The sequence below is a fragment of the Macrobrachium nipponense genome, chromosome 45 (genome assembly GCF_015104395.2).
Source record: "Macrobrachium nipponense isolate FS-2020 chromosome 45, ASM1510439v2, whole genome shotgun sequence".
Classification (NCBI taxonomy): Eukaryota; Metazoa; Arthropoda; class Malacostraca; order Decapoda; family Palaemonidae; genus Macrobrachium; species Macrobrachium nipponense.
This window is the reverse complement of record NC_061105.1, coordinates 3,081,998-3,109,497: the sequence shown is the minus strand read 5'-3', so window position 1 is coordinate 3,109,497 and position 27,500 is coordinate 3,081,998. Positions and strand designations below refer to the sequence as shown.

General features: G+C 38.9%; 1 protein-coding gene across 1 annotated transcript in view; it reads left to right on the top strand.

Annotated features, from left to right (window-relative positions):
• LOC135214279 (sodium-dependent serotonin transporter-like) overlaps positions 1-27,500 on the top strand; it is an 83,159-nt gene that overhangs the window by 12,461 nt on the left and 43,198 nt on the right. The window contains 1 exon segment of the mRNA XM_064248400.1: positions 7,210-7,524. Within this exon segment, the coding sequence (XP_064104470.1) occupies positions 7,480-7,524 (45 nt within the window). The 5' untranslated portion in view covers positions 7,210-7,479.

Below are 27,500 nucleotides of genomic sequence, written 5' to 3'. Positions count from 1 at the left end.
CAAGAATGGGCTGAGAGAGTTTTTCTCATTATTATGTCGTCCGTGTCATGCGGCTAATCATTCTCTCTCTCTCTCTCTCTCTCCTCTCTCTCTCTCTCTCTCTCTCTCTCTCTCTCAACCGGATGTTATACTCTGATATTCGTTCAGGGTAATAGTTGTTTTGGTTGTACGTAAGAAGTCTGATGAATATTATTTATATATGCGTTTCGTTTGGGACATTAAAGGCCAGCTGTAGCCTTAGGGAACTGTCGATGAACTGTGACAGTTGCATCGTCCATCAGTCTACCTGTACACACACACACACACACTCACACACACACACACGGCAATTGTTTCGTTCAAAGCACTGTGGAGGAAGTTCACCTCGCCAAGGACATGTCTAGTCTTAACTAGTGCTCGTGAGTCTTCATATTGTGGATCTAATTATGGGCGATTGCCATGTATACCTAAGGGCATATTAGTTCCAGCTGCGTGTCTTGGAAATATTCACCTGGAACCCGGTGTTCATTTAGAGGGGAAGTCGTTACCTCGGTGGTTTGCTTTTGAATCGTGTGAATGAAGGTGGTGATTGCAAGCACATGGATGATTTTGCCGTAGTAGTTCGGGGATCGTGTGGCAAGGCATATATGGTGTGCCATTTTTTTTGTAGATTATGTGTAGAGCGAAGGGAGATGGTGCCATTTTTATGGAATGTCGTTAGAACACCGGGTTTGTTTCTTAAGAGTTTGTGGGGATGAATTATTAATATTATCAAAAATACTATAGTAGCTAGTAGCATTATTATTATTATTATATTATTTTTTTTGTCTATCACAGTCCTCCAATTCGACTGGGTGGTATTTATAGTGAGGGGTCAGGATGTTTATTATTGTTATTATTATTAAATTATTATTATATTATTATTATATTATATATTATTAAAAATACTCATAGTAGCCCTTATTATTGTTATTAATTATTTTTGTTTTGTCTATGCACAGTCCTCCAAGTCGACTGGTTGGTAATTAGAGTGAGGGTCCGGGTTGTTATTATATTATTATTTTATCATTATTATTATTACTTAAAAAAATACTACATAGTAGCTGAGACTTAAAATGAACGGAAAACAAAACCATAGTTCTTTAAAATAGATGTACATAAACATAACTGTCATTGTTTAACCATTATTATTATTATTATTATTATTATTATTATCATTAGAATTATGTAAAACAAGCCCACCACGGGGCCACTGGCTTGAAATGTAAGTTTCCAAAAAATGTGGTGTTCATTGGAAAGAAAGATACTGAAAGATCATTTGTTAGAAGAGGAAAAAAGATAAATAAATAAATAGATAGAATATAGATGAATTATAACAATACAAGGTGAATTACTTTAGGGGAATGCATTGCATCTTCGCTTGGACATTCGAGGTTCTAATTGTGCAATATTTTTGATAAATCTAATCTAAACGCGCTTGGCGTCTATGTACTATAGTAGATTCACCTCAACCGTGCATCTGATGTCTAGGCCAGACCCTTACGACGCTCCTGATTGGCTGTTGATAAGCCAGTCACAGGGCTGGAAACTTTCAGTCACTCGGAGCGTTCACATAAGCCAGGGATGTTATGTGCCACCTCATCTCTCGAAAGAACTGAGAGTTTCCAGCCGTTGTGAGGCTTATCAAACAGCCAATAGGAGCGTCGTAAGGGACTGGCTCAGACATCAGATGCACGGTTGATGTGAATCTACTATAGGCCTGGACAGTTTTCCGATGTCCTATTCAATGCCAAGAGAGATCAAGAAGTCACTTTTCCCCCTAAATCTCTAAAATAGTCATTTATTGCCAGCAACTTTTTTGTTACTTGTCTGCGACAATCCAGGTCCCTCACCACTTTCAATGTTTTCATGAGGTGTATTTGAGCGCACTGCAAATTCCGCATTCGCTGTCTGGACAGTCATGCTAGCAGATGAACTGAGCAGATACCTTGGCTGAGGTACAATTTTCATCATCTATTACAAACTTTTTTTTTTTTTTTTTTTTTTTCAAGAAACCGTTTGTCATTTTCTCCCTGGCAAGCAATCGACTTCCTTCAGCTTCCTGTAGGTAAGGTCACACTGCGGTTTGCGTGCGTTATCGAATTTCCCTCGTCCAGTATTCATAGTTTTGGAATGTCTCTGGGTTCATATTGAAATCAAATTACCCCCCCCCCCCCCTCCCGCCCCCGTCCCAACGTCGATGTAAAATGAACGTGGGTGGACTGGGGACGTTCCCTGAAGGTCGTCTTCATCTTCCTTTCTAGCCTCTTTACTTTAAATCCGTTATGGCTTCTTTTCTTCAGTCTTCCCTTCCAGCTCCTCTAACTACGACTTCCTACTGCATCCGTGTGGGGTTTCTCCCAGTTGCGACTTTAGTAGATCATGGTGTTTCGTCTCATATCGCTTATTGCCTTGCTGTCCAACCCTAGGAATTACTTAAGGTTCCTCCTTAGGTCCTTAGCTGCGACCCGTTTTTGTTCCTTTTACTGTACCTTGTTTTATTCCCTTCCTTCTCACTTTCCACCCTCTCCTAACATTGGATACACAGTGCAAAAGTTTTGAGGTTTAACTCCTCTTGAGACCTGTCAAACTTTACCTGTTCAAGTTCAGTTCAGCGCGATGTGACTCAATGGTTAAAGTGCTGGATACTGGCTCAATTTCTCTATCATTGAGTTTCAGTTCACTCCATCTCAATCTAATATCACTGTCTCAATCGCTTTACACAGAGGATGTTTTACAATTTGAAGCGATGATTTTCAATGCGCACTTCTTCGCTGTCCAGAGATTTCGTCCTTAACCGCAGAGGACGATGTTTGGAGCAGGAAACTTAGCTTAGGAGGAACCGGTCTAGCTGCTTTTCCACTCGGTACCTAATTAGGAAATGCCACAGGAGAGAGAGAGAGAGAGAGAGAGAGAGAAGGGGGGAGGACTCGTCTTCGACAAGCCATTCAAGTACTTTAGTAAACTTCTGCGCTGGATTATACTGCCATTTTATGATGTTTCACATTGTTCATGTATTCATTCTTGTTACGGAAGCACAGTCTCTCTCTCTCTCTCTCTCTCTCTCTCTCTCTCTCTCTCTCTCTCTCTCTCTCTCTCATAAACTGTTCATGCTGTGTAACTTTTCTGTACATGGATCCACTCTTGATTCTGCTATCAAGGAATCAAGGTGGCAGTGCCTATTGATATATATATATATATATATATATGTGTGTGTGTGTGTGTGTCTGTGTGTCTGTGTTTGTGCAAGCAAGCAAGCAAGCGCAAGCATGCACACGTGCTTGAGGAAGAACGAAATGAATACCTCAACCTAAAAGAGCGACAGAAAGCGCATATAAATAGAGCCCACTTCATTCTTAGAATGAGAAATACTTGGACACCGATCAGAGGCATAGCTTAATCATTCTTCCATGGAGAGAGAGAGAGAGAGAGAGAGAGAGAGAGAGAGAGAGAGAGAGAGAGAGAGAGAGGAAATGCTATGTTAAATGGCCTTTGCAATAAAAATAATTGTTCATTTAGTGGTGACAGTATTATCCGATGGTCTACAGCATGAGTTGTAACAACCGCTACAACAATAAGCTTATGGATGTTTAACAATATTCTATAACCACGAATATTCTTTGTAAGAATATTTATCTTATTCTTTATATATATATTTTAAAATAAACATATATATATATATATATATATTATATATATATATATAGATATATATATATTATATTTATATATATTGTCCTGAACAGGAATAAACACATACACACACGCATACATCAATACCTACATCAATCATGTTTACGAGTGCCAATGTTGATAGCAACAAGGATATATTAAAAAAGGGATAACCCACTTATGGTTCGTTGAAAGATGATTTGACACTCATGGACCCCCAAAAATGCTCTCGAGTGGAGTCCAAATAAGCAGTTGTGGCTTTTAAAAACAACACTGAAATCAGTCCTCTCTCTCTCTCTCTCTCTCTCTCCTTTTGCATATGAGTATATTTTCGACCAGGCTGAGTGTCAGAGCGCTGCTGACTTTGACTTGGTAAGGTCCGTGGTTCACTCCCCAATGGCTGCCATCAGAGAGGCATGATCCGACCTCCAGCTTACTCTGAGCGCGTGCTAAAATCTACGGTCAAATAGAGCGTTGTTTCACCAACGGAAATTAAAATGAATACGCTATATTTCATTAGAAATAATTGTTCTGTACTGTTGAACATGCAGCACGGAATTCATATATTGACATTTTCATTCTAATAAATAAATCATAATTATCTTATCATAAGATTCCTGTATCTTAAAATCGACATGAAACACCTTTTTTCTGACCTTTTTAGGCTTTCCTATCCCGCCCCCCACAAGGACAGCAACAAAATATAATTAGTAGGCATACTCCCCGAGTAAGCGAAAAGGGAATGAGGCTTGCAAGCTGATCCCCAAAGAGGCGTGACAAATGAAATGGTCAGATTGATTATATATATAATAAACTTATAATTCCAAAACCTACAGGGAGGCGGGTTTTCAACTAAACAGGGCTATAAGGAGTGACATGAGATGACAATAATGTACGTGCCAAATCTCTGCTTCCTCATCCTACCCCTTCCTATATTATATATATATATATATATATTATATATATATATATAAGATATATATATATATAAGTATACATTAAGCTTATAAGAGTCCGAGCAAGTGTCATGTCAAGCGTTTGAATGGGTCGGTAAATTAACTTATTTTTTTCAATGAAATTAATATTTATCTTGCTTCGTATATGTCAGGAATGGAATGAGGTTCTTAAACAGTACAAAACCTTAGTTTTTTTTCCTTCTTGTTGGCTTTAACCAAAAAAAAAAAGGGGGGTTTTGAAAAAAGGAATTTTTTTTTTAATTTTGGGGCCCCCCTCTTGGAGAAGGAGAGAGAGAGAGAGTTTTTTTTTTTTTTTTTGTTACTGTGTCCAGCCTAGACTCACATTACCTACACAGTGACACCTCTGGGCCTGTGATAAGTGTGCAGGTGTAACGCACGCAGGATAAGTGTGTGTGCGTGCCGCGCCACACATTTTCCTTTATTACCTACCTCTTCCCTCCCTCCCTCCCTCCCTCCCCTTTCAACTGCCCGTAGATCAATACCGATGCTATTGCTTCACACGCTCCGCTACAAATGTTTCTCTCTTCTCTCTCTCTCTCTCTCTCTCTCTCTCTCTCTCTCTCTAATATAACTATTTTATGCTTGGGAAATGGCCTATTTTTCTTACAAGAAATGCGGTCGTTAGCATAATGTTGGGGGGTTGCAGCTGGATGAGAGAGAGAGAGCGCCTCCCCCCTCCCTTCTCTCTCTCTCTCTCTCTCTCAGAAAAGACGCGTGGTATTTATAATGCGTTTGGGGCTGATATATCAACCTTTGACAGATGGACTCCCATTCATTCTCGCAAGCAAGAATCTCTCTCTCTCTCTCTCTCTCTCTCTCTCTCTCTCTCTCCTCTCACACACACACACACACCACACACACACACATTCATTCATTCATTAGGTTAAATACTAAGTTTTCCACTTTTAAAACGATCTGCGCTTTGAGGATTTTCATGATGAATGAGTTGACCCTGTTTTGTTAATTTTGTGTTTGGCCCAGACGGTTCCCTTGGGAGATTTGGTTTTTTTCCTGTTTTTTTCCCCACCCCCGGTCCAGGAGGTGGCTTAGAAGCCTATGTTATATCGCGCGGCGGCCACGCCCTTCGTCAGATGTGTACGTAGGCTATTGCGTTGTTTTGGTATTGTTCTCTCACTTCATCTCGACGCTTTGTTGTTTCGCAGATATACAATCCGCAGATAATCCTTCGTCAGCAGAGTTGTTAAGTGCTCTGTTCTACCTGTAGATTAGGCGTTAATTATTTTATTGTTATCTTTTTACGTAAATAGAATTCTCATTTGTAAATCGTAAAATTTTAAATTCTGCAAATAAAAGCAAAGACATTGCTCCAGCAAGCGTATTTATGTAAACAGATATGATATAAGCACAGGGTCAAGCGTAAGGTAGATGTATATACGTGTATATAAGCGACATTTGTGTCTACAGAAACGAATTCAGATATACAGGGTCACACATAAGTTAGGTTACATGTTAATAAGCCACATTTTTGCCTAAAGATCCGAAAACAGAAACACGGGGCCACGAATATTTGCGCCTACAGATGCGAATACAGATACAGACACGCAGGGCCACACATACGGTACATTTCGTGTATATACACGCAAGCTGTTGAGAAATAAACCCATATGGTCTTCACAAACAATAACAAACACACAAACAGAGTTAATGAGCAAAACACACAAACAGACCTGAAGGTCGTTTCACTGGGCCACTATAACTCATCCAAAATGGCCCCTGTTGGACCCCCATTGGCCCCTTAATGGTTTGGTGGCCCTGAACGGCCAGGAAGGGGCCATTAATATCACCATATAACGGGTCGAATGCAAACTGTCAGTTGGGGTTACGAGAGATTTAGAAGGAAAGTGTCACTCATGTTGTATTGTTTACATTGCAAGTAGTTGACTGGTTTGGCAGATGACGGAATGAATTTACCTCTCTCTCTCTCTCTCTCTCTTCTCTCTCTCTCTCTCTTCTCTCTCTCTCTCTCTCTCAGAAAATCCCTGCGATATTTATAATGCATTGGGGGCTGATATGAAACCTTTGACAGATGGACCCCATTCATTCTCCCCAGGGAAGATTCTCTCTCTCTCTCTCTCTCTCTCTCTCTCTCTCTCTCTCTCTCTCTCTCCTCTCTACCGTTCCTATTCCCATCCTGCTCGGAGAAGGAGAGAGATATGAACACCCCCTTCATGTTGAAATCGAAAGGGAAATTGGAAACCGGTTTTCAACCATTCCATTTTCTCAACCACTCGGGTTTATTATAAGCGGGGTGGGTTCATGAGGTGGGAGGGGGAGGTGTTGGGGGTATTTGTTGATGGTCTCAAGGAAGGGGTTAGAGTACATCAAAGCCTTATGGGATATGGACGCTGGGTATAATTCAGAAACTTTAAGAACAGTTATATTATTATTATTATTATTATCATAGTAAGAGATACTATAAATTCTGCTTTCTCTCTCTCTCTCTCTCTCTCTCTCTCATACTCACTTACATCCATTTCCACAGCGCTGATGAAATATTCGTAACATATTCTTTATTCCACAGTACAAATAATTCGACAGAAATGGTGTTAATTTCGTAGACGCAAAAGTATACGAAAATATAAGTGCCAAAAATAATAGATAACAGATTTATCAGGTGTGAGGACCCGCGAAACTTTGATTAAAAAAAATGTAAATGTCAAAAAAAATCGAAAATTTCAAGACATCTAAGATTTGAAGCAGTAGGCAAGAGAGAGAGAGAGAGAAAGAGAGTAAGACGCGACAATGACCTCTACGTGAGAGTTCCATAAGGATACAAGTGCCATGCTCCAAGATGCGCTGGCGAAAGGCCCAAGGATTCGATCTGAATGAAGATGGGGTGAGTCTGTTGTGTTTTTTTCCTTCATTTATTCATCATATATTAATGAATTATTCCTGATTTCAGTTTGTGTGTGTGTCTGTATGCTCTATGTATAAGTATGCTGATCTTTTAAGGTTATGTATATTATGTAAATAATTAGCATTATTAGTCAAATTGCTTGTTTAGTTTGTAATATACTTGTACTTGTAAATAATGAAGGAGGAACTGGATGAGGTATCTGGCGTGGCAGCTGCCTGGTGGTTCACTGGCGCCATTACTCGTAGGTGTAGCAGGCAACTATAATGATAGTATTCTCGCTTACTCGGGGAGTAAGCCTAAAAACTAAAACTAAAAAGGTCTGAAAAAGGTGTTTCGCGTCGAGATAAAGATACAGGAATTTGAGGGAAAGGATATTTATGATTTATTTATTAGAATAAAAATGTCAAAAAAATAAATAATGTTCATGTTAAACAGTACAGAACAATTATTTCTAAATTTCTAAATAAATAAATAGCATATTTACTTTGATGTCCGTCGGTGAAACAATTATGACCGTAGATTTTAGCACGTTTTGATTTACGTTAAGGAATATAATATTTACAATTTATGCGTGAGGGGGAAAAACAAAATCTTGCACGCGTCCCGAATAAGCTGGATGTCGGATCATGCCTTGTTAGATATTTCCCTGTCAGCCTTAAATCATATGTTGGGGAGGTTGGGCAGTAAGTACATATCCCCTTCCTGTCTTCCTGTAACCCTTAATTCATATTGAGAGGGTGATAAGTACATATCCCCTTCCCTAGCGGGATTCGAACTCACACACACAAACACGGTGTCAAGAGTTAGGTCATCCAGGAGAGAAAATACCCAGCTGAAAAAGGTCAGTCCACTAAACTTTTTTTTTATTTTTTTCCCTCTCGGACCTTTCGTCGTCGATCGCGGAAATCCTTGACCGCTGACCGTTGCCCGTTATCAGGCAGCGCGTGACATTTTCATCTAGCTAGCTGCGGTTCGATTTTTTTTATTTTTTATTTTATTTTATTTTTTTTTGTCTGGGTGTTATTTTGGTGCTACGTGATGGAAGGGAATTGAGAGAGAGAGAGAGAGAGAGAGAGAGAGGAGAGAGAGAGAGAGAGAGAGAGAAACGTGTTTTATTCAAGAGAGAGAAAAAAGTACATTTTATCTAAAGAGAGAGAGAGAAAGTTTTATTTAAAGAAAGAGTTTTCCACGAGAGGAATCTGTTTTATTTGAAAAAAATGAAATTGTTTTATTTAAAGAGAGAGAGAGAGGAGAGAGGAAGGGGACCACTTCTTCGACAAGAGAATATTTTATTTAAAAAAGAGATATATAGTGTTTTCTTCAAGGTAGAGAGAATGTGTTATATTCAAGAGAGAGAGAAGGAGAGAGAGAAAGAGAGAGATAGTGTTTGTGTTTTATTTGAGAGAGAGAGAGAGAGAGAGAGAGTTATACTATTCAATACAGTTCCTCACGAGAGAGAGAGAGAGAGAGAGAGAGAGAATGTTTTATTAAAAAAGATATAATTTTTTTTATTCAAGAAAGAAAGAATGTGTCATATTCACGAGAGCAAGCGAGAGATTGTATTTTATTTGAGAGAGAGAGAGAGAGAGAGAGAGAGAAACGCGCGCTAGAGTGTTTTATTAGAGAGAGAGAGAGAGAGAGAGAGAGAGAGAGAGAGAGAGAGAATGTGTTTTACCCAACTGTCCATAGAGCAGATACCAACAACACAACAAGGACATTCGTGTAGAAGATCTCAGAGCTAGCTTTTGGAATAGCCATGTGGCGGCGACAACAACCCCTCCCCCCCTTCCCTTCCCCCCTTTCCTGTTCTCCGTAGGAGGGGAAGGGAGGGTGGTTTGGGTATTATGGGATGGGTTGTAGTACATCGCACAAGGTCCAAATTCCGACGGCTCGATCCTGGAATGTCGACCGTCTCTGTCGCCTGGGAGACTGGGAAACACCTTTCTTTAGGTCGGAAGGTTATTTTTTTTCCCCATCGTTAATTATAATTTCTTCGCTAGTTTTTTTTATTTCTTCTTTTTTAAAAGGGGGGTTACCCGTGGAAAAGGAAAATCTCTGCAGTGGATATTTTTTTTAGTTACCCGTGGGAAAAATAATGGTCTGCAGTGGAGTTTTCTTTTTTTTTTTTTCTTTTTTTTTTAGTAACCCGTTGAAGAAAATTCACTGTAGTGGAGTATTTTTTTTTTTAGTTGAATGTGGAAGAAGTACCTGCAATGGATTGGTTATTTTCTTTCTAGTTACCCATGGAAAAAATCTCTGCAGTGGAGTTTTTTTGAGTTACACTGGAAACAAAATCTCTGCAGTAGAGTTTTTTTGAGTTACACTTGGAAACAAAATCTCCGCAGTAGAGGTTTTTTTTGAGTTACACCTAGAAACAAAATCTCCGCAGTGGAGGGTTTTATTGAGTTACACCTACAAACAAAATCTCTACAGTGGAGTTTTAGTTTAATTACACCTAGAAAAAAATACCAGCAGTATATTTTTTTTAGTTACCATTGGAAAAAATATCTGCAGTGTATTTTTTTTCAGTTACCTTTGGGGGGAATCAAAAAATCTCTTACAGTGGAGTTTTTTTTTTTTTTTTTTTTTTTTTTTTTAAGTTACCCATGGGAAAAAAAATCTGCAGTGGAGTTTTTTTCTCTCAATTTCGGGACCGTTTTCTTCCATTCTTTTCTGTCTATTTTTTTTTTCTCTTGAAAAACTCTTATGGGCAGTCTACATACTTTATAATCTCCAGAGGGGGCCCAAAGAGAAATCAGCCTTGAGAGAGAGAGAGAGAGAGAGAGAGAGAGAGAGAGAGAGAGAGAGAGAGGAAAAGGTGATAAATAAATAAAATCGATATCTCTGAAATTCAGGACAGACATTCGGAGATGCAGAGGATTTCACAACAGCACGGGGCAGAGTATTTTACATTTTATTTATTTATTTATTTATTTATTTATTTTGCTGTAGCCAAGATAAGACTCGTAGCAAACTAAGCAGTAAATAAACCATCTGCTAGAGACAGACGAGGAATGATAGCTGGTTTAAATTAGCCTTTGGTTTCACGTCCAACAAAAATCAAATCAACCGCATTATTATTATTATTATTATTATTATTATTATTATTATTATTATTATTATTATTATTATTATTATTATTATTATTGGAGAAACAAACCCACTGTTATGTTAGGGAAAATCATGATTACTAAATTTAACAGAACCGAAGAAAAATTTATAATTAAATATCGAGTTTCCCTATTTGCAAAATGGAGTCCGAATCTGAGCCAGACGTTTCGTAGATACAACTGGAAACCCGGTTTTAATATTCAGTCGTCAGTAACAGAAAAAGGTAGGCCTAAATAACACCAGTAAATTGAAAAAAAAAGTCAGGCCTAAACCTTTTTTCCATTCGATCTGCCTCAATAGTGTAGTATACCTTTTCAAGGCCATTTCCCCTTCAGTGCAAGATATATAGATTATATATATATAATAGGCTATGGGGTTTTATAGGCCTTACGGATCAATGGGAACTTTCGTGTAGGCCTAACGAGCGGGGGGAGGAAATTTTTATGGCCTGAAGGGGAAGGGGGAAATGTTCCCCCGTGATGGGAATAATTGAGCCGGCGTCGATATATGGCAAGGAGAGGTTAGACTAATCATTTTTGTTTATAATGTTACTTTCGAAGTTTTACTGGAAAGTTCTGGGTTGTTTTTAATCTCTCACCTTGGTAATCCAAGTCTGGCAAGTTCTCCAAAGCCCTCTCTACTGGCCTGGTTAATTTAGGGTATTCCATTTTTATGCTACCGTATGAACACATAGATAGCATCCACGTATTTACTTCTTGTGTGTATATGTGTGTGTGTGTTGTGAATATCTGGGTAATTTTCTGTGTCTACCTTGGTCCAGTTTCTGAAAAGGTACGCTGCTGAACCACGTATTTAATTCTTGTGTGTGTGTGTGTGAATTTCTAAAAGTAATTTTCTGTGTCTACCTTGGTCCAGTTTCTGAAAAGGTACGCTTCTGAACCACGCATTTATTGCTTTTGTGTGTAGTATGTGTGTGTGTTGTGAATTTCTAAAAGTAATTTTCTGTGTCTACCTTGGGCCAGTTTCTGAAAAGGTACGCAGATGAAACACTCAGTGGATCCAGTGATTGCCTCTGTGTTTCTTCACTGGTCACTTTCAATGTCTGTCGTGGTGACAGACTAAGGCGTGCCTACCAGTCACCCACTGAAGAAATTCGTGATTCTTGTGGGTTGCAACCAGTAATGTCAAAGGGTATATAGGGCCGGCAACCTCACGCCCACAAAGACTGTCAGTGCCCTCTGGGGCCTTCAACTCCAATTAAGGGTAAAAACTGACAAGAAATATATGTCAGTATTTTGAATCGGTCGACGGGATATTAGTTATTAACTTGCTTATGAAGCTTCTGTGTGACGCCAGTGAAGAAATTAAATCAGTCAAGGCCCAGACGAATAAAACAAAGGAACAGCCTCTCTCTCTCTCTCTCTCTCTCTCTCTCTCTCTCTCTTCTCTCTCTTACTGTTTCCTATGACTCAGTGCTGTACATTTTGTTTCAGAAACTGACTGTACATTTTTAAGTAGCTAGTCCACGCAAGTGCTTGAAAAACACTGTATCGTGCTTCTAAGTTATCACTAGAAGGAGCCACAGCGATATTCTTGTTTATCAAGAAGAAATGTACTGTAAATATTTCTACAAATATATTCTTGATAAAAAAGAATATTGCTAAATATTTCTACAAATATATTTCTTCTTGATAAACAAGAATATTGCTAAATATTTCTACAAATATGTTTCATCTTGATAAACAAGAATATTGCTGTGGATCCTTCTACTGAAATCATAATAATATGTATTATATAAGTTTGATCAAAAACTTCTCCTCGTTTCTTGACATATATTGTGCTATTTACATTCTGTTTTTTCTTAGATGGTTTCTTCAAAAAAAAAAAAAAAAAAAATTTAAATCCGTGGTGTCGTGTGCGGGCTGTCTAGGTTAATGCTGTATATTCTCACGTTTCTGCTGTGGGCGCAATTAAGCCGTGGGAATTCATCCTGTACTTTTGATGTTCACATTGGCTGGCGTCTTTGTGTTATTCTTTGTCTGTACTGAACTAGTGTCCAGGGACTGAAATCTCTATATGTATTCGTTACAAGACTGTGGGACAGATGCATTGCTTCACTACCCTAAAATAAAATCTCCTTGTACTTTTAATACTTACATTTTTTATATATTAATTTATTAGTTTATAGTTAATAATCCCTCCTTTCTGTCTTTCGTATTACCTGCTGCTACTTCTCCCAAACGAACGCCTTCATATTCTTTGGAAGCTTGAATTTCAAGTCAGTTGCTTCTTTGGTGGGCTCGTTCCATATGTATAGAGGGTTTATCTTCTGAAAAATATATATATTTTTTCCTGAAAAATATATATATTTTTCACCTATACCCCGTCTTTTTTCACACGGTGGGCGTGGCACCCCAATGTGCCTGGGCTACGCAAGGTCCTAGGAGCTTCTACACTTCCTGTGTTTAGTGAAATGCTGGTGGTGTGAGGTATACATAACGTTTTTGGATACATCGCAGATTGAAAATTATTATTATTAATTATTATCAACCACGAAGCAACAAGACCTCGAAAACAGTCATTAAAGATGACAGATGACAGGCATCCAGGTACCACTCCTCCCCCCTCCCCCCCAAAGCCTCCTACTCCACAATTTCAAGAGCACGACGATTTCGTCCCAGATCACCTCAAGGATTATTGGACACCTGACGACAAAATTAACATTTCTTTTAATCTCCTGGGGGTGTGGGGGTGGTAGCACTAACAACAGGTAAACACAGACACGCATGTTAATCCGCTTTGCAATGGACTACGTTCCTGAAAATTGTCCTAAAATTGGGGGGGCTATATTTGGCTCCATTGTCCTCCGTGGGTTTATGGGAGAATGCAACAGCAGCCTCCTCGAGTTTCCCTTGGTTCTTCCTACGCTAACTTAGAGCTCCCACGTGCAATTGAAAGGGAATTTAAACAGAAAATGAACAGGTACAACGACGGCTGTGATTTCCCTTAGAAAACGACAGCAACGTCGGACTGAATTCTCGCACAAAACCCTATAGGTTTTATGAGGCCCTCACTTGAGAAGAAAGTTGAATTGAAAACAATGGTGATTTTTGTAACACCCGACGATTTCCTCTGAGAGAGAGAGAGAGAGGAGAGAGAGAGAGAGAGAGAGAGAGAGAGAGAGAGAGAGAGAGAGAAAAGCTCACAGGACTAAACGTCAAGTGTAAAGTGATTTTTACTTAGTCACGACAAATAACAATAATTGAGCCGTGCTCCTATAATGAAAAGGAAAAATGCCAAGACCTTTCAAAGCTTGTGCGTGTGTGTGTGTGTGTGTGTGTGTATGTTTTTTGTCCGTCACGGTTCTCGAACCCAACCCTTCTCCGACCTTCTTTCTTTTACAGGACAGGTTTCGGGACACAGAAAGTTACGCCACCAAAACAGTCAGCAGCCCCTGACCACCCTTCTCTCTCTCTCTCTCTCTCTCTCTGTATTTAATTAGAAACGAGAAGGTCTTGCTTATGTACTCTCTCTCTCTCTCTCTCAAAATAACCACAGAATAATGACTCATAGTATATATATATATATATATATATATATATATATATATATATATATATATATATATATATATGTAGTATGTATATTATTCACATCTGTCCACAAGATGCAAATAACCTGCCGAACCTGCTTCCGTTCACCTCCAACTCCTCCCCCTCCCCCATTCGTAAACCCCCCTCCCCGATCTCCCACCCCCACCCCCTTCCGAAAGACACCTGAAACCCCCCAATCCCCCCCTCCCCCCCTTGATGCGTAGATGCAATTCTATACATCGCATTATTTATGCAAAAAAAAAAAAAATGACAGTCGAACGGTATTTATAGGACGAAATTAAACTTCTTTTTTTAGCAAGAACGTGAACGATATTGTTCTCTGTTCTTTGTTCTTGTGGTTGAACGTCAGGTTTAGATGAAGAAACGAAATCTTTGATTATTTAGTGAATTCACATTGGTCAGCGCTTCTGATTTTTGGATAAAATCAATTTAGCTTACAGTGTCTTGCCTGTAGTTAGCCACCTGTAAATGTGTCTTGCCTATAGTAGTCGACTGTAATTTTTATATTTACTGCCTGTATTCAACCATATTTTTGTCTTGTCTACAGTAGTCAGCTGTATTTTTTATACTGCGTGCAATAGCCAACAGTATTCCTGTATTGCATACAGTAGCCAGCTGTATATTTATATTGCATACAATAGCCAATGGTATTCCTATCTTGCCTACAGTAGCCAACTGTATTTTATATTGCATACAGTAGCCAATAGTATTCCTGTCTTATTTTTACATAGCCAGTTGTATTTTTATACTGCATACAGTAGCCAATAGTATTCCTGTCATGCTTACAGTAGCCAGCTGTATTCCTTCCCTTGCCTACAGTAGCCAACTGTATTTTGTACGTGTACTATACATAGCCATTATTTTTATCTAGCAATGTCCTGCATAGCCACTGTATTGCTACTGCATACAATGCCATACTCAGCAATCTGCATCACGTGCTACAATATCTCCTGTGTTTTTCTAGTGGCTAGCAATACCTCTGTAGTTTTGTCCTCTAGTCCGTCACAGAATTCTCTCTCCTCAACTTTCTCTCTCTCTCTCTCTCTCTCTCTCTCTCTCTCTCTCTCTCTTACCCTGACGAGTGTGACGAGTGGAGAGAAAATAAAAAACCGTAGCTATCATGGGGTTGAATCGATTAACCGCGGCCATAGTCAACTCCAGTCACGCAGAACATTCAAGAGTAAATTATGCAGAACTTGTCCGTCACCTTGAGACAACACAGCTTTTAGAATGTTGTTTTTTTGCGATTGTTTAGATAGACTTTTTTTTTCTCTTTGTCTTTTTTTTGTGGTTGTTTATTCTCAATCCAATGCAGCGACTGGTTAGTCTGTACATCATTCAAGACAGTAGGTCTGTACAGAGGCACAACTTAGATTTTAAGGGACCATGCCAATTTTGCAAAGTCCCAACCCCCTCCCCCCAAACTCAGGATTCGACCTAGGGTTGTCTTAGTAGCATAAAGAGAGACTACACCACCAAGCTTAAATATACAATAGAGATCACAATCTGAAAATCTAGACACCTGTGAACAATTACTGTGTAAAGTTTGCTAACCAGGTTCACCTGTACTGAGCATCCTCGAGATTTAGCTGAGAAGTTTGTTACACGAGAAGGAATTTGCTTCTGCAGCCAAGAAATTCTGACGTTTTCTGGCCGATTGTCTGTTCGCCTGTATGGCAGACCAATTCAGCTCAGTTGTTTGCTTGTGAGACGAACAAATGGCCAGGCCTTTTGTTTCTTAGTCTCTTGAGACGAAGACAGATTCAGCTCTCTCTCTCTCTCTCTCTCTCTCTCTCTCTCTCTAGACAAATTCAAAATTTTTAAAATTTTTTCAGCCGTTTGTCTCTTTGCTTCTGAGATGAATTAATTAAGAAAGTCAGCTTCCCCCGTCCCCCCTTTCTCTTTGAAACCAACTGCTCAGGAACCAGAGAGCTTAGCTTTGGTTTTATACACTTTTCAAGAAAAAAATTCAGATAATTTTCGGCCTGACAGCCAGGAGGAACCATCTGGCAGTCCTGGTGGAGCTTATCTGAGATGGGTATTTCCCCAGCCATCTGCAGCAGGAGGAGGAGGAGGAGGAGGGAAAATTTTTTTTTCTCTCTCAGATGGTACTAAACGGGAGTCAGCTGGGATATCCCCCCAGATCAGCCAGGTGACAAACTCGGATCAACAAATAGCGAAGGATTGGTTTCCATCTGCGTCTCTTTTATAGTCCCATACTGAGAAGAAATCGATTTTGGAGAGGTTGGTTTTAAAGTATGATTTAAATTGATTCAAGTATGATTTAAATATATTCAAATATGATTAAACCTATCAAAGTACAATTTAGATATATTCAAGTATTATTTAAATATATTCAAGTATGATTAAAATGATCAAAGTATGATTTAAATATATTCGAGTATGATTTAAACCTATCAAAGTATGATTTAAATTGATTCAAGTATTATTTGAACCTATCAAAGTTTCATTTAAATCTATCAAAGTACGATTGAAACATATGGAAGTATGATTCAAACCTATTCAAGTATGATTTTTTTAAAACCTATCAAAATACGATTTAAATCTTTCAAAGTGGGATTTAAACCGATTCAAATGAGACTTGGGTGATTCAGGTATGACTCACGTGATGGAAGCACTTTTTAAATCTATTAAAGTATGAGTTACGTGATTCATCTGTGATTTTAATCGATTAAAGTATGATTTAAGGGGCAGAAGTAGGACTTATATCGATTAAAGTATGATGTACGTAATTCAACTATGATTTAAATCGATTCAAGTATGATTGATATGATCTAAGTATGATTTGAATCGATTGAAGTATGATTTAAGCTATATAAGACTCATTCTTCTAATATAAAAAAAAAACAGTAGGCCTAAACGGGACCTTAAAAAATTCATAATCGACCAGACGTGCGTCTAATATTCTCTACGTGAAGCTGAAACTGGGCGTTTACGCTCTCTCTCTCTCTCTCTCTCTCTCTCTCTCTCTCTCTCTCTCTCTCTCGCTCTCTCTCTCTCTCTCTCTCGTTAAATTGTCGTAAATATCGTGGGTCATTTTCGCGGATTTTCCGACATCTCGGCAGAAGATCTGTTGGGTTTTTCGTCCCAATAGGCCTAAAAGAGAACTTACCGGCCGATTTCTCTCTACAGTTGGAAATCTACCCCCATTTTCTGTTACTCAGGATGTATTTTGTGTATTCGATACTGTAGGATTATGTATTCGCAACTTGGGAAAGTGAATGGTTTTGAAGAGAGAGAGAGAGAGAGAGAGAGAGAGAGAGAGAGCACTGAAATTTAGTGGACCAGTAGGCCTAGCGCCCAAGAATAGGAAAATTTATTTACGTTCGCTCTCTCCGGCCGAATCTAATCTTGGAATGAGGGTTAGATGTTGCGCTAGTATCCAATACCTAATTAAGCAGTCTGTGTTAGGGTCTCTTTAACCAACAAACTAACCAACCCCCCCTCAAGGTTTAGGCCTACTTCATTGACAGGCTTTGGATCATTAAAACTTTGGGACAGGTCTACAAGATTAGGCGAACTCGTGATTGATATGAACTTAGGGTTACGGTATTAATGGAAGCCACCTACAATACAGGTGGTCCTGTCGAATTACAGCAGTTTTACAGTTTAATATGCACTTGGAACGTGATACAGTTTAAAAAAGAAAATATCTGTACGATACTTTCATCGCAATGACAAATTTCCCGCCAAATTTGCAACAGTGCTATGATCGCATACCTGACTTTTGTGTCACCTTCAGCATTCGAGGCCAATGGGTGATTAATGTTCGTCTCTCTCTCTCTCTTTGACAAAACGTTTTTCTAAGCTAATAGAAATATGTCAGCCAAATAATTTATCAATTTCATTGGCACCAGGGAAGCTTAGGCCTATGCACGCCACGTGAACAGAGGTATACGTCATTCGTCCATTAGAAGAACCAGAGGAGTCTGGTGTATATGCATGCATGCAGGTGTGTTGGTAGGGTGTGTATCATCGAAGTGTATCCAAGGTGTAACGGTGTGTAAAGACCAAGCAAGAAGTATAAAAGAAGCCTCTACGTAGTTGTACCAGTTGGTGTGGTTTACCGTCAGGTTCCGAACCTAACTTCCCCCCTTGGGTTAGGCCTACGACGGTAGATTTATCCCTTGACCCTGTGGGAGCGATTTCATGCCACGGTAGGCAAGAGACGTTGGAGAGAGAGAGAGAGAGAGAGAGAGAGAGAGAGAGAGAGAGAGAGAGAGAGAGAATGGGTGTATACGAAAGAAGGTACGCCCTATCTTTGGTCCAGATCTGTTACTGAGTCAGGTAGAGGCAGTAGCACTAGATCTTTTTGTTTCTATATAGTATTTATATTGACTTGGAGGGGCCAAGACATTTGAAATTAATTCTCTCTCTCTCTCTCCCTCTCTCTCTCTCTCTCTCTTATCACCAAAACCTTAAGCAGAAATACGCAACGCCAATAGACTATAACACGAGAAGGTTAAAATCTCGAGTTCTTGCTACATAAGTAAAAGTCCTTAGGAAAAAAAAAAGGGCAGGTAGCTCTACCTACGATCCTACAATGTGATAACGAATGCTGTGTGAAAAGTATATATACCTTTTATAAGCCTATTTAATTTATATGTAATTTTTTTGTGAGTGTATATTTCGTTGGTCACGCGGCGGGTTGGTTTTTCAAAAGAAACTCTCCATTTTGATTCTAATTCCACGCGGTTTACCGATTCACGAGGCATTTCGCATTGACAGTGGAGAGAGAGGAGAGAGAGAGAGAAGAGAGAGAGAGAGAGAGAGAGATCCTTTGGTACCCATTATCGAAAAAGGCAAGCGGAAACCGTTTTTTTAAAAAAGATCTTGCGAAAGGAAACGGAAATGGAGAGAGGAGAATTTGAACCCCAGCGGAACAACGGAGCGGAGGAAGACGGGCAGACAGTTCCAGGCTTGTGTCTGGGAAAAGGCTATTTACTTATAAGTCTAGCCGACGACGACGGACGGTATGGAGAGCGAGAGAGAGAGAAAAGGCAACGGTCATTGGTCTCTCTCTCTCTCTCTCTCTCTCTCTCTCTCTCTCTCTACGTCCACCCACTCTCAACGGCGAAGCGAAGTGTTGTCGGTTGACCTTGAACGGTGGTCAAAGAACTCTCACTTTTTCGACCCAAAGTAAGCCTTGATTTCGAGTGGTCTGTCATAAATTAGATATATATAATTGTTCTTAACATGATATTTGTTTTATTTAACTATTCAGTAGCCCTAAGAAATATAACTGTACCGCGGAATATTATGATTTAGACAAAAAAAGACAGAGAGAAGGACGCATACACTCGAAACCCATATGAACATCACCAGCAAACCAGTTACAAGTACTACTTTATTCAGAACCAATACGAACATTACCAGTTTACAAGTAATGCGCTCAGAAGTAATTCTGTCAGACTTGGATTTTCTCCCGCACTTATATATCCGGGTAAATGTGTTGAAGGAAATCCGGCAGTAATCCCAAAGAGAATTGTAACACCCACTTCGATTAAATCCACAACGGGTGGAAATCCCACTTAATCTCTCACTAGTACTACGACTTCACGACCAAAGCTATTTTCCCTGTGTACGTTTTTATTATAAAAATTAACTTTTCGTTAAGCAAAATAATATATTGTAAGATATTTATTCATGTAAGATTTCGAAATCAAGAAAGGCTGAGCACGCGGGACACATGGTGTTGGCGGGAAAATCTTACGCCCGCCATTATTTTTTTTTTTAAAACCTTATTTAACTTACATTTCTAGAGATAATAATTCTCATTGACTTTAGCCTATCCTTACTTCCGTTTTTTTTGGCCGTCACCTTCGGGCGTGGGCTACAGAAACACTCTCCAAGGCTAAACTAAAGTGTAAAGTTGTTAACCGACGTATATTGAGTAATAAGTGTTGTTTATATGTGGTTGTAGTTTACGTACATGGGTCCTCGAGAGGTCAGTTTAATTCCAACAATAGACAGGTTGTTCGTCAAAAATCAATACCCATTTGTTAATGAACTTAGGCCAATGTAGCGTTTTTCCATCTGCTCATTAATTGTTAGACTCATTGTATACTGAACGTACAGGAAATGTTTATAAAACTTTATATCCATTTGTGTATCAACTTTAGTCCTATGCACCTTTGAACGCTCTGGAAATTATTATAAAATTCATTATCCAGCTGTTAATTCACTGTAGCTTTAAGACTTATTCTTATTGATCGATAAGGAAGAGATGATCAGTATTTCAGCTGTTATTCTGAATAATCAAAGCAGTTATGCTAATATTACCCAGCCAGATTTCGTATGCGCAATTCACGCCCAAGTTCGTTTCGCAAAAGCAGTCCCGAGCGCAAATATTTTCATCTTTCCGTTTTGCCGATTTCGACATGGTTTGAAACCATTTAACAGCTGGCGTTGCAACACTAGGCATAAAACACCGTGCACGTTTTGCAATGCAGCCGTTGTTGTTTTATTTCTTATATATATATATATATATATATATATATATATATATATATATATATATATAGAAGTAAGAGAAGTAAGTCCAGAAGGCTTCATCTCTCCACGGTAATGACGGAAATGATATTTATAATGTTTTGGTTGAAAACCTTGAACCGTTTGGAACTAAGGTGTTTTGAACAATGTACTTTTCTTTTAGGCTAATCCGTCGAAACCTATGACGTTATGTTTATATTTTACTAATGTGTTATATACTTTTTATGTCTTGCTTTTAAATGGGTCCTTTCTAGTAAATGTTTGATTGTAGACAGAGGTGTTTATGGAAGGTTAGGCCTACGGCGGACATTATAGTCCCAATTAGTTAATTTTTTCTGAATGGTTGGCTGTTTTTTTATGGAAGGGTTAGACCTACGACGAACATTTTAGTCCCAATTGTTTTTTTTATGGAAGGTTAGGCCTATAACAGACATTTTAGTCCCAGTTTTTTGTTTTTTTATGGAAGGTTAGGTCTCAAGACAGACATTACATCGGAGTAGGTTCAGTTTTTTTTTTCCTGGAAGGTTAGGCCTATGTGAGACATTATAGTCCCAATTGGTTGTTTTTTTAGAAAAAGTGTTTTATTTTTATGGAAGGTTAGGTCTCAAGACAGACATTATATCGGAGTATGTTCAGTTTTTTGTTTTGTTTGGAAGGTTAGGCCTATTAGAGTCCCAATTGGCTTATTTCATCTGGATGGCTAGGCCTAATTTTCTTAATCAACAGGTTGTCGTTAATAGTCAGTCATAACTTTTTTTCATTAAAAAAAAAAGTCAATCCCTTCCTACCCCTCCTGCTGTTCGAGCCCAAGCAAAATGCCCGGTCGATTTAAAGGTGTTTGTGTGTGTGTGTGTGTGTGTGTGTCCAGAAAAAGTCTGAATTCACTGTTTGCAACACGGCCTATTGTTGATTTGTTGATTTTCCACCAAGAGTGAATGTTTCACACGAACACACACACACACACACACACAGACAGAAGACATTCATGGGGTAACACTGCGCATAAAAAGAGGAGCCTGCACGAAAAACCTGTTTGCCAAGTGAATGCATTCATTCTCTCTCTCTCTCTCTTCTTCTCTCCTCCTCCCTCTCTCCTTCTCTCTCTCTTCCTTCTTCTTCCCTTTTCTCTCTCTCTCTTTGTGTGTGTGCGTGTACGTGATATGTCATCTTGTTTCCCGTCTACTCAAGTAAAAAAAAAAGTGAGACTTACTGTATTCTTGAGGTAGGGTATTCAACAAGTTGATTTATCACGAACACTCTGGAAGTGTTATATTCGAAAATGCGGTTTATCACAAAAACATTCTTGATGTGCTATATTCGAAAAGGTGACATATGACAAATATTCTTGAAGAATTGTATTCGGCAAGTCGATTCAACACAAATACCTATCATCATTAAAACGCTGGATGTTGATTTGCTTAATTATTTTAGACGTGAAAACTAACCCACGCCCTTAAGGAACCCGGAGACAGGAGGAGGACCCTTTCGTTAATATGCAAAGGCAAGAAGAATTATTTAACAATATACCAGGATCTCAGGAGGCGTGGGTTTACTAGAAGTCATGACCGAGGAGCAGCGAGCCACTTTGGCGCATTTTAAACATCTGAAACAGTCACATGTATGCATAACTGTTTTCTGGCTTTGAAAAAAAAAAACATCCCCCCCCCCCCCCCCCCCCCCCCCCCCCAGCAGTATCTTTTAAGATATCCAGTCATGGAGAAACATTCAGTGTCGCCTTTGGAGATATATTTCGATTCTTGGCAACAGAATGCTGTAGGGAAGTCTTAATTCGTCAAGGTCGACTACTACCTAGATAGGTGGACTAGCTGACTGCCTGGCTGCCTGGCTGCCTGGCTGGTGGCTAGCTAGCTAGCCAGTCGGTGAGTAGTCAGTCAGTCTGCGTGACTGGATGAACGAAGTTCTGATTCCTCATTGCTTAGAATAATGTTTTTATTTTTTATTTATTTATATTTTATTTTTTTTTTTTTTTGTCGTCGAAAGAGGCCAGATTTTTCCCACTGTGAAGATGTCCAAACAACAGGCTGTTTGAGCGCTCTCCTCTTCTTTCTTTTAAGAAGAAGGCCGAGGGTTTTTCGTCCTTGCTTCAGGGAAAATATCTCGCCCTTCAACCGAAGAAAAAGCGGGATTGAGGAAGTCTTAGAAGAAAGAAATATACGTATAAATGTCGAGAGAGGTCTATGATGCAATCATTCCTTGTGGGTAACTCGCTTCACATTCCGCCAAGCTCTGGCCTTCTCCTCCTGTTTATATGTTCCCAGATTAGTGTAACTTCGCCCTCTTTCAAGAGGCCGAATTTGTGGCGTGGTCCCTTACCTACTCTATTAATGAATTTAGATTATTCGTGTCTTTTGTGTGTGTTCGTGTGTGTGTGTATGTGTACTGTGTACGTGTCTGGCAGCCAAGGACTCTTCCAGAATCCCGTCACCTCTTAAAGTGTGTTCTTTTTATCTCGCATCCTAGAGGGACTGGTTCCTGCTGGGATTCATAAATATCATCACGTGAGATGGAAAGGAACCGGTTAGGTGCCCCTATCACTAATCTTCTTATTCATAAGTCGTATGACTGTCGGTATGTCCAGGCCTCCTAAGTCCTCATCATCATTATTATTTTTGACGGAACTTTTATATACCGACTTGGAATGTTTATAAGACACCTTTAGTGTCGCTAAGGTGGATCATATCAGGTGCTATCTATCGGGGCTTGGCCGGTTCGTTGGTTGCTAAGTGGTCTTGTGTGTGTGTGTGTGTGTGTGTGTGTGTGTGTATCTGTTTGCGCGCGCGCATGTGTCAAGGCCTCTTAGTGCAACAAGTGGTACTTGTGCACAGGACTCATATCTAAGTGTTTTATATCACGTAACCGTTTGGAGTCGGTCACTGCGTTTGTTTGATCAATGGAGAAGCATAGTATCAATCGATTCCTGACCTGTTCCGTGACCTCGCATTTCATGAGCTTGACCTTGGTCTTGGTCATCTGAGAGGACCTTCAGTCCAGTTCTTGTGTCCTTCGAGCCTGGGCAGCAGAAGGAAGTGACATGACTGGTACGCCATTTTTAACTCTGTACTCAAGGGGATTAAATGCAGAAATATTACTCTTTATATTGTTAGGCCTTAATTTTTGTCTACTTATGCTTACCTGTACATTGATTTACCTTTTGTTTATTTCTGATTTATTTCTTATTATCTTTGGGTTATATTTCGTCATTTTTATCATTTTATTATTATTATTATTATTATTATTATTATTATTATTATTATTATTATTATTATTATTATTATTATTATTATTATTTTTATTTTGGTAGAAGACCCTCTTTTAGGAAAATGCTGTTAAAAAGAATGGCAGAATTAAGCGAGTTGATTTTATATATTGTTTTTCCTACGGAATAATACCGGCACTGACGACTACCCCTGCTTGACCTGGACCTGAGATCCTGTTCCAATAAAAGATTACCTTCAGCATTTATAATTTTTTGAATGTGAATATTGGCCAGTTACTCAGAAACATCGCTGAGCCTGAGAAGCGAAAAAAACAAAAAACCATATATAAAATCAACTCGCTAATTCTGTCATTCTTTTTAACAGTATTATATTATTATTATTATTATTATTATTATTATTATTAGTATTATTTATTATTATTATTATTATTATTTTATTATTATTATATGGGTGTACATGCTAAGACTAAAGGCTAAAGATCTGTTTTTTGTTTTCCTTATCGATATGTTTTACGACTGGAACACACACACACATAGAGAGAGAGAGAGAGAGAGAGAGAGAGAGAGAGAGAGAGAGAGAGAGAGAACACAGACAATTTCGTCCCGCCATAAAAGCCTTGTAAACAGCCATCACTTGGAAGTACAGTAAGAAGAAAAAAAAAAAAGATGGTCAGTTAAGTGAAAGTTCGTGTGAAGTGTTCTTATTCTCTCTCTCTCTCTCTCTCTCGTCCAGAAAGGCTAATAGCTCCTTTTTTTTAATTTAATGATTTATCGAGGTACTTAAGTCCTGCATTTTGAAAAGGCCCTTGCAGTTTTGAAGTTTATGAGTTTTGTAAAAACTTTTAAATATACACCTAACAAAATGTTCGCTTTCAACTCACAGTCCTTGATTTGTTTTCAACCTGTGTGTGATATGTATGCGATAAGTTGCTTGCGTGTTGGAGGCACGACTAATGCTCGTTCGTTTTCCATGTCTTTTTCCTACAACCAAGATTCCTTCGCCAAGCTGAACCCAGCGAGGAATTCATGCATAAATGAGCTTTTTAATTTCTTTTATTTTCATTCTCACCTACTTCAGAAAGTAGGAAAAAACAACAGACATCTTAGAGGAATGGCTGCCATAATCTGGAGTTGCTTTTATTCGACTACGACAAACAGGTATACGTGAAATCTTTTAAATCAAGTGGCTCTCATAGCAACCCACTCTGACCCAGCAGTCTTTTGTTTACGTTCGGTGCGAGCACCACCAGCGGCAGTCTAGCGCCAATCGCCTCCCACTCACCCCAGATTTTCCGCTCCAGCGGGTCTTTAATGGAATCTTTAGGGGAAGCGCTAATCCGTTCCCACTTAAACCACCAGCCGTTGGTCTCCGAATAGTCGTTTCATGTTAATGATGCCATCTGGTGGCGCCTGGTTTAATTTTGCAGTTGATTAGGAAATTTATCTTATAAGTTTGATTTCGTGAGGATTTTTTTTTGTCATTATTTCTAGATCATTCCCGGCATTTTTGCCAGTAGTGTACACTGTTAAGTTTGAATGTTATTTACATATATTATGAAGGGACGTGGTTATTTGGTGATTCTGTTTATATATAGTATATATATATATATATATATATTATATATATATATATATATATATATATATATATATATATATATATATGTGTGTGTGTGTGTTGTGTTGTGTGTGTATGTATGCTTTTTCGCTATATACTATTTTTTTATTTATGTTTTAATTAGTCGTTTAGCCGCACAATTCCTTGAGTTATTAATTCGCGTATTCGTGCACGTTTATATTTTTATATGCTAATTTATTCAGTAAACTGCGATTTTTTAATACATTGATAATTTTTGCATTTGTGAAGGCTTATATTTGCTTATTGTATTATGCATGGCTTTTAATTATCGAGATCCATTACTTGCGGTCCTTCTCTCTCTCTCTCTCTCTCTCTGAAGAGCAGATGGGTGACCAATAGCTCCTTCTCCTCCTACAGCCTTTTCTGAGCAGTATTCGAAAGCAAAAACGGAAGGAACCAGCTGTTGTTGTTACAATCAAGGAGATTTACTTTCATGATGTTTGGGGAATTGGAGAAGAAGGTTTTATTTTGACTTTAATTTTATATTAAGATTAATTCTTAGTAAACTCAAATATATAGGAAATGTTGATCTGGTTAATTTCCGTTTTTTTGCGTAGTTTTTTATTTTTATTTTTTTGCAATAAAGAGAGCTAGAAAATAAAGATGAGCATTATAAAGTTCTAAAGATGGAACTGGGATAAAAACCCCACAGTTGCACTAAGAGGTGTTAGTTAGAGGAGTTAGACAGCAAGCCTGAAGAGAGGAAGCTGGGATGGAGGCAAAGTAAAAGCCTGAAATGTGGGGCTGAATGGACATTACTGACACCAATTTGGAAATGCCTACAGTACACCACGTGAGGTGCAATGATGGCACTACCCACCTACGGGGTCCACGGGTAAAAGTAAAACGTTTAGGCAAAACAAGGCGTGATATGACCTCCAGCTTACTCAGGTAGCGTGCTAAAATCTGCGGTCGAATAGCGCGTTGTTTCAACAACGAAAATGAAAATAAATAAGCTATGTTTTATTACAAATAATTTTTCTCTACTGTTTAACATACACATTATTTTTTTTTTACATTTTCATTCTAATCAATAAATCATAAATATTATATCCTAAAATTCCTCCCAACAAGAACAACAAAAAAGTAGTTTGTGAGCTTACTCCCCGACTAAGCAAAAATGTAATACAGCTTTTACTGTCTAGACAATCCAAATAGACAGATGAACACCCTACAGAGGCTGACAATTTGACGGAAATTCAGCCTAAATAGATTTATATCGACAGACATTTCGAATGCAATCCATTTGGTCGTTTGGCCTGACCAGAAGACTGATTTTATCGTCATGGGAAATCATGATGATGATTTAAATCGACGCTGTTTGGCATAACCTCGATCTGATAAACGAAATGGGATCTATAGCAGATTCCACTGGATGACGTCACCTGATGACGTCACGTGGTGCCTAAAGTCAACTATAGTAGATTCACATCATCCGTGCATTTGGTGTCTATGCCAGTCCCTTACGACGCTCCCGATTGGCTGTTGATAAGCCAATCACAGGGCTGGAAACTCTCAGTCTCTCGAGAGATTTCACATAGGCAGGATGGATGCTCCTCCTTTCCTGAGGGATACTTTTGAAAGACGTATCCCTCAGGAGAGGTGGAATATAGCTCCTACCCATGTGAACTCTCGAGAGGGACTGAGAGTTTGCAGACCTGTGATTGGCTTATCAACAGCCAATCAGGAGCGTCGTAAGGGACTGGCATAGACACCAAATGCACTGTTGACGTGAATCTACTATAGTTGACTTAGGCACCACGTGACGTCATCAGGTGACGTCATCCAGTGGAATCTGCTAGACGATCTCGTTACACCACGTAGGCCGCCTATTACCAAATTTCCCGTGTGTAAATCCATTTCTCCTTGTTTATTCCCC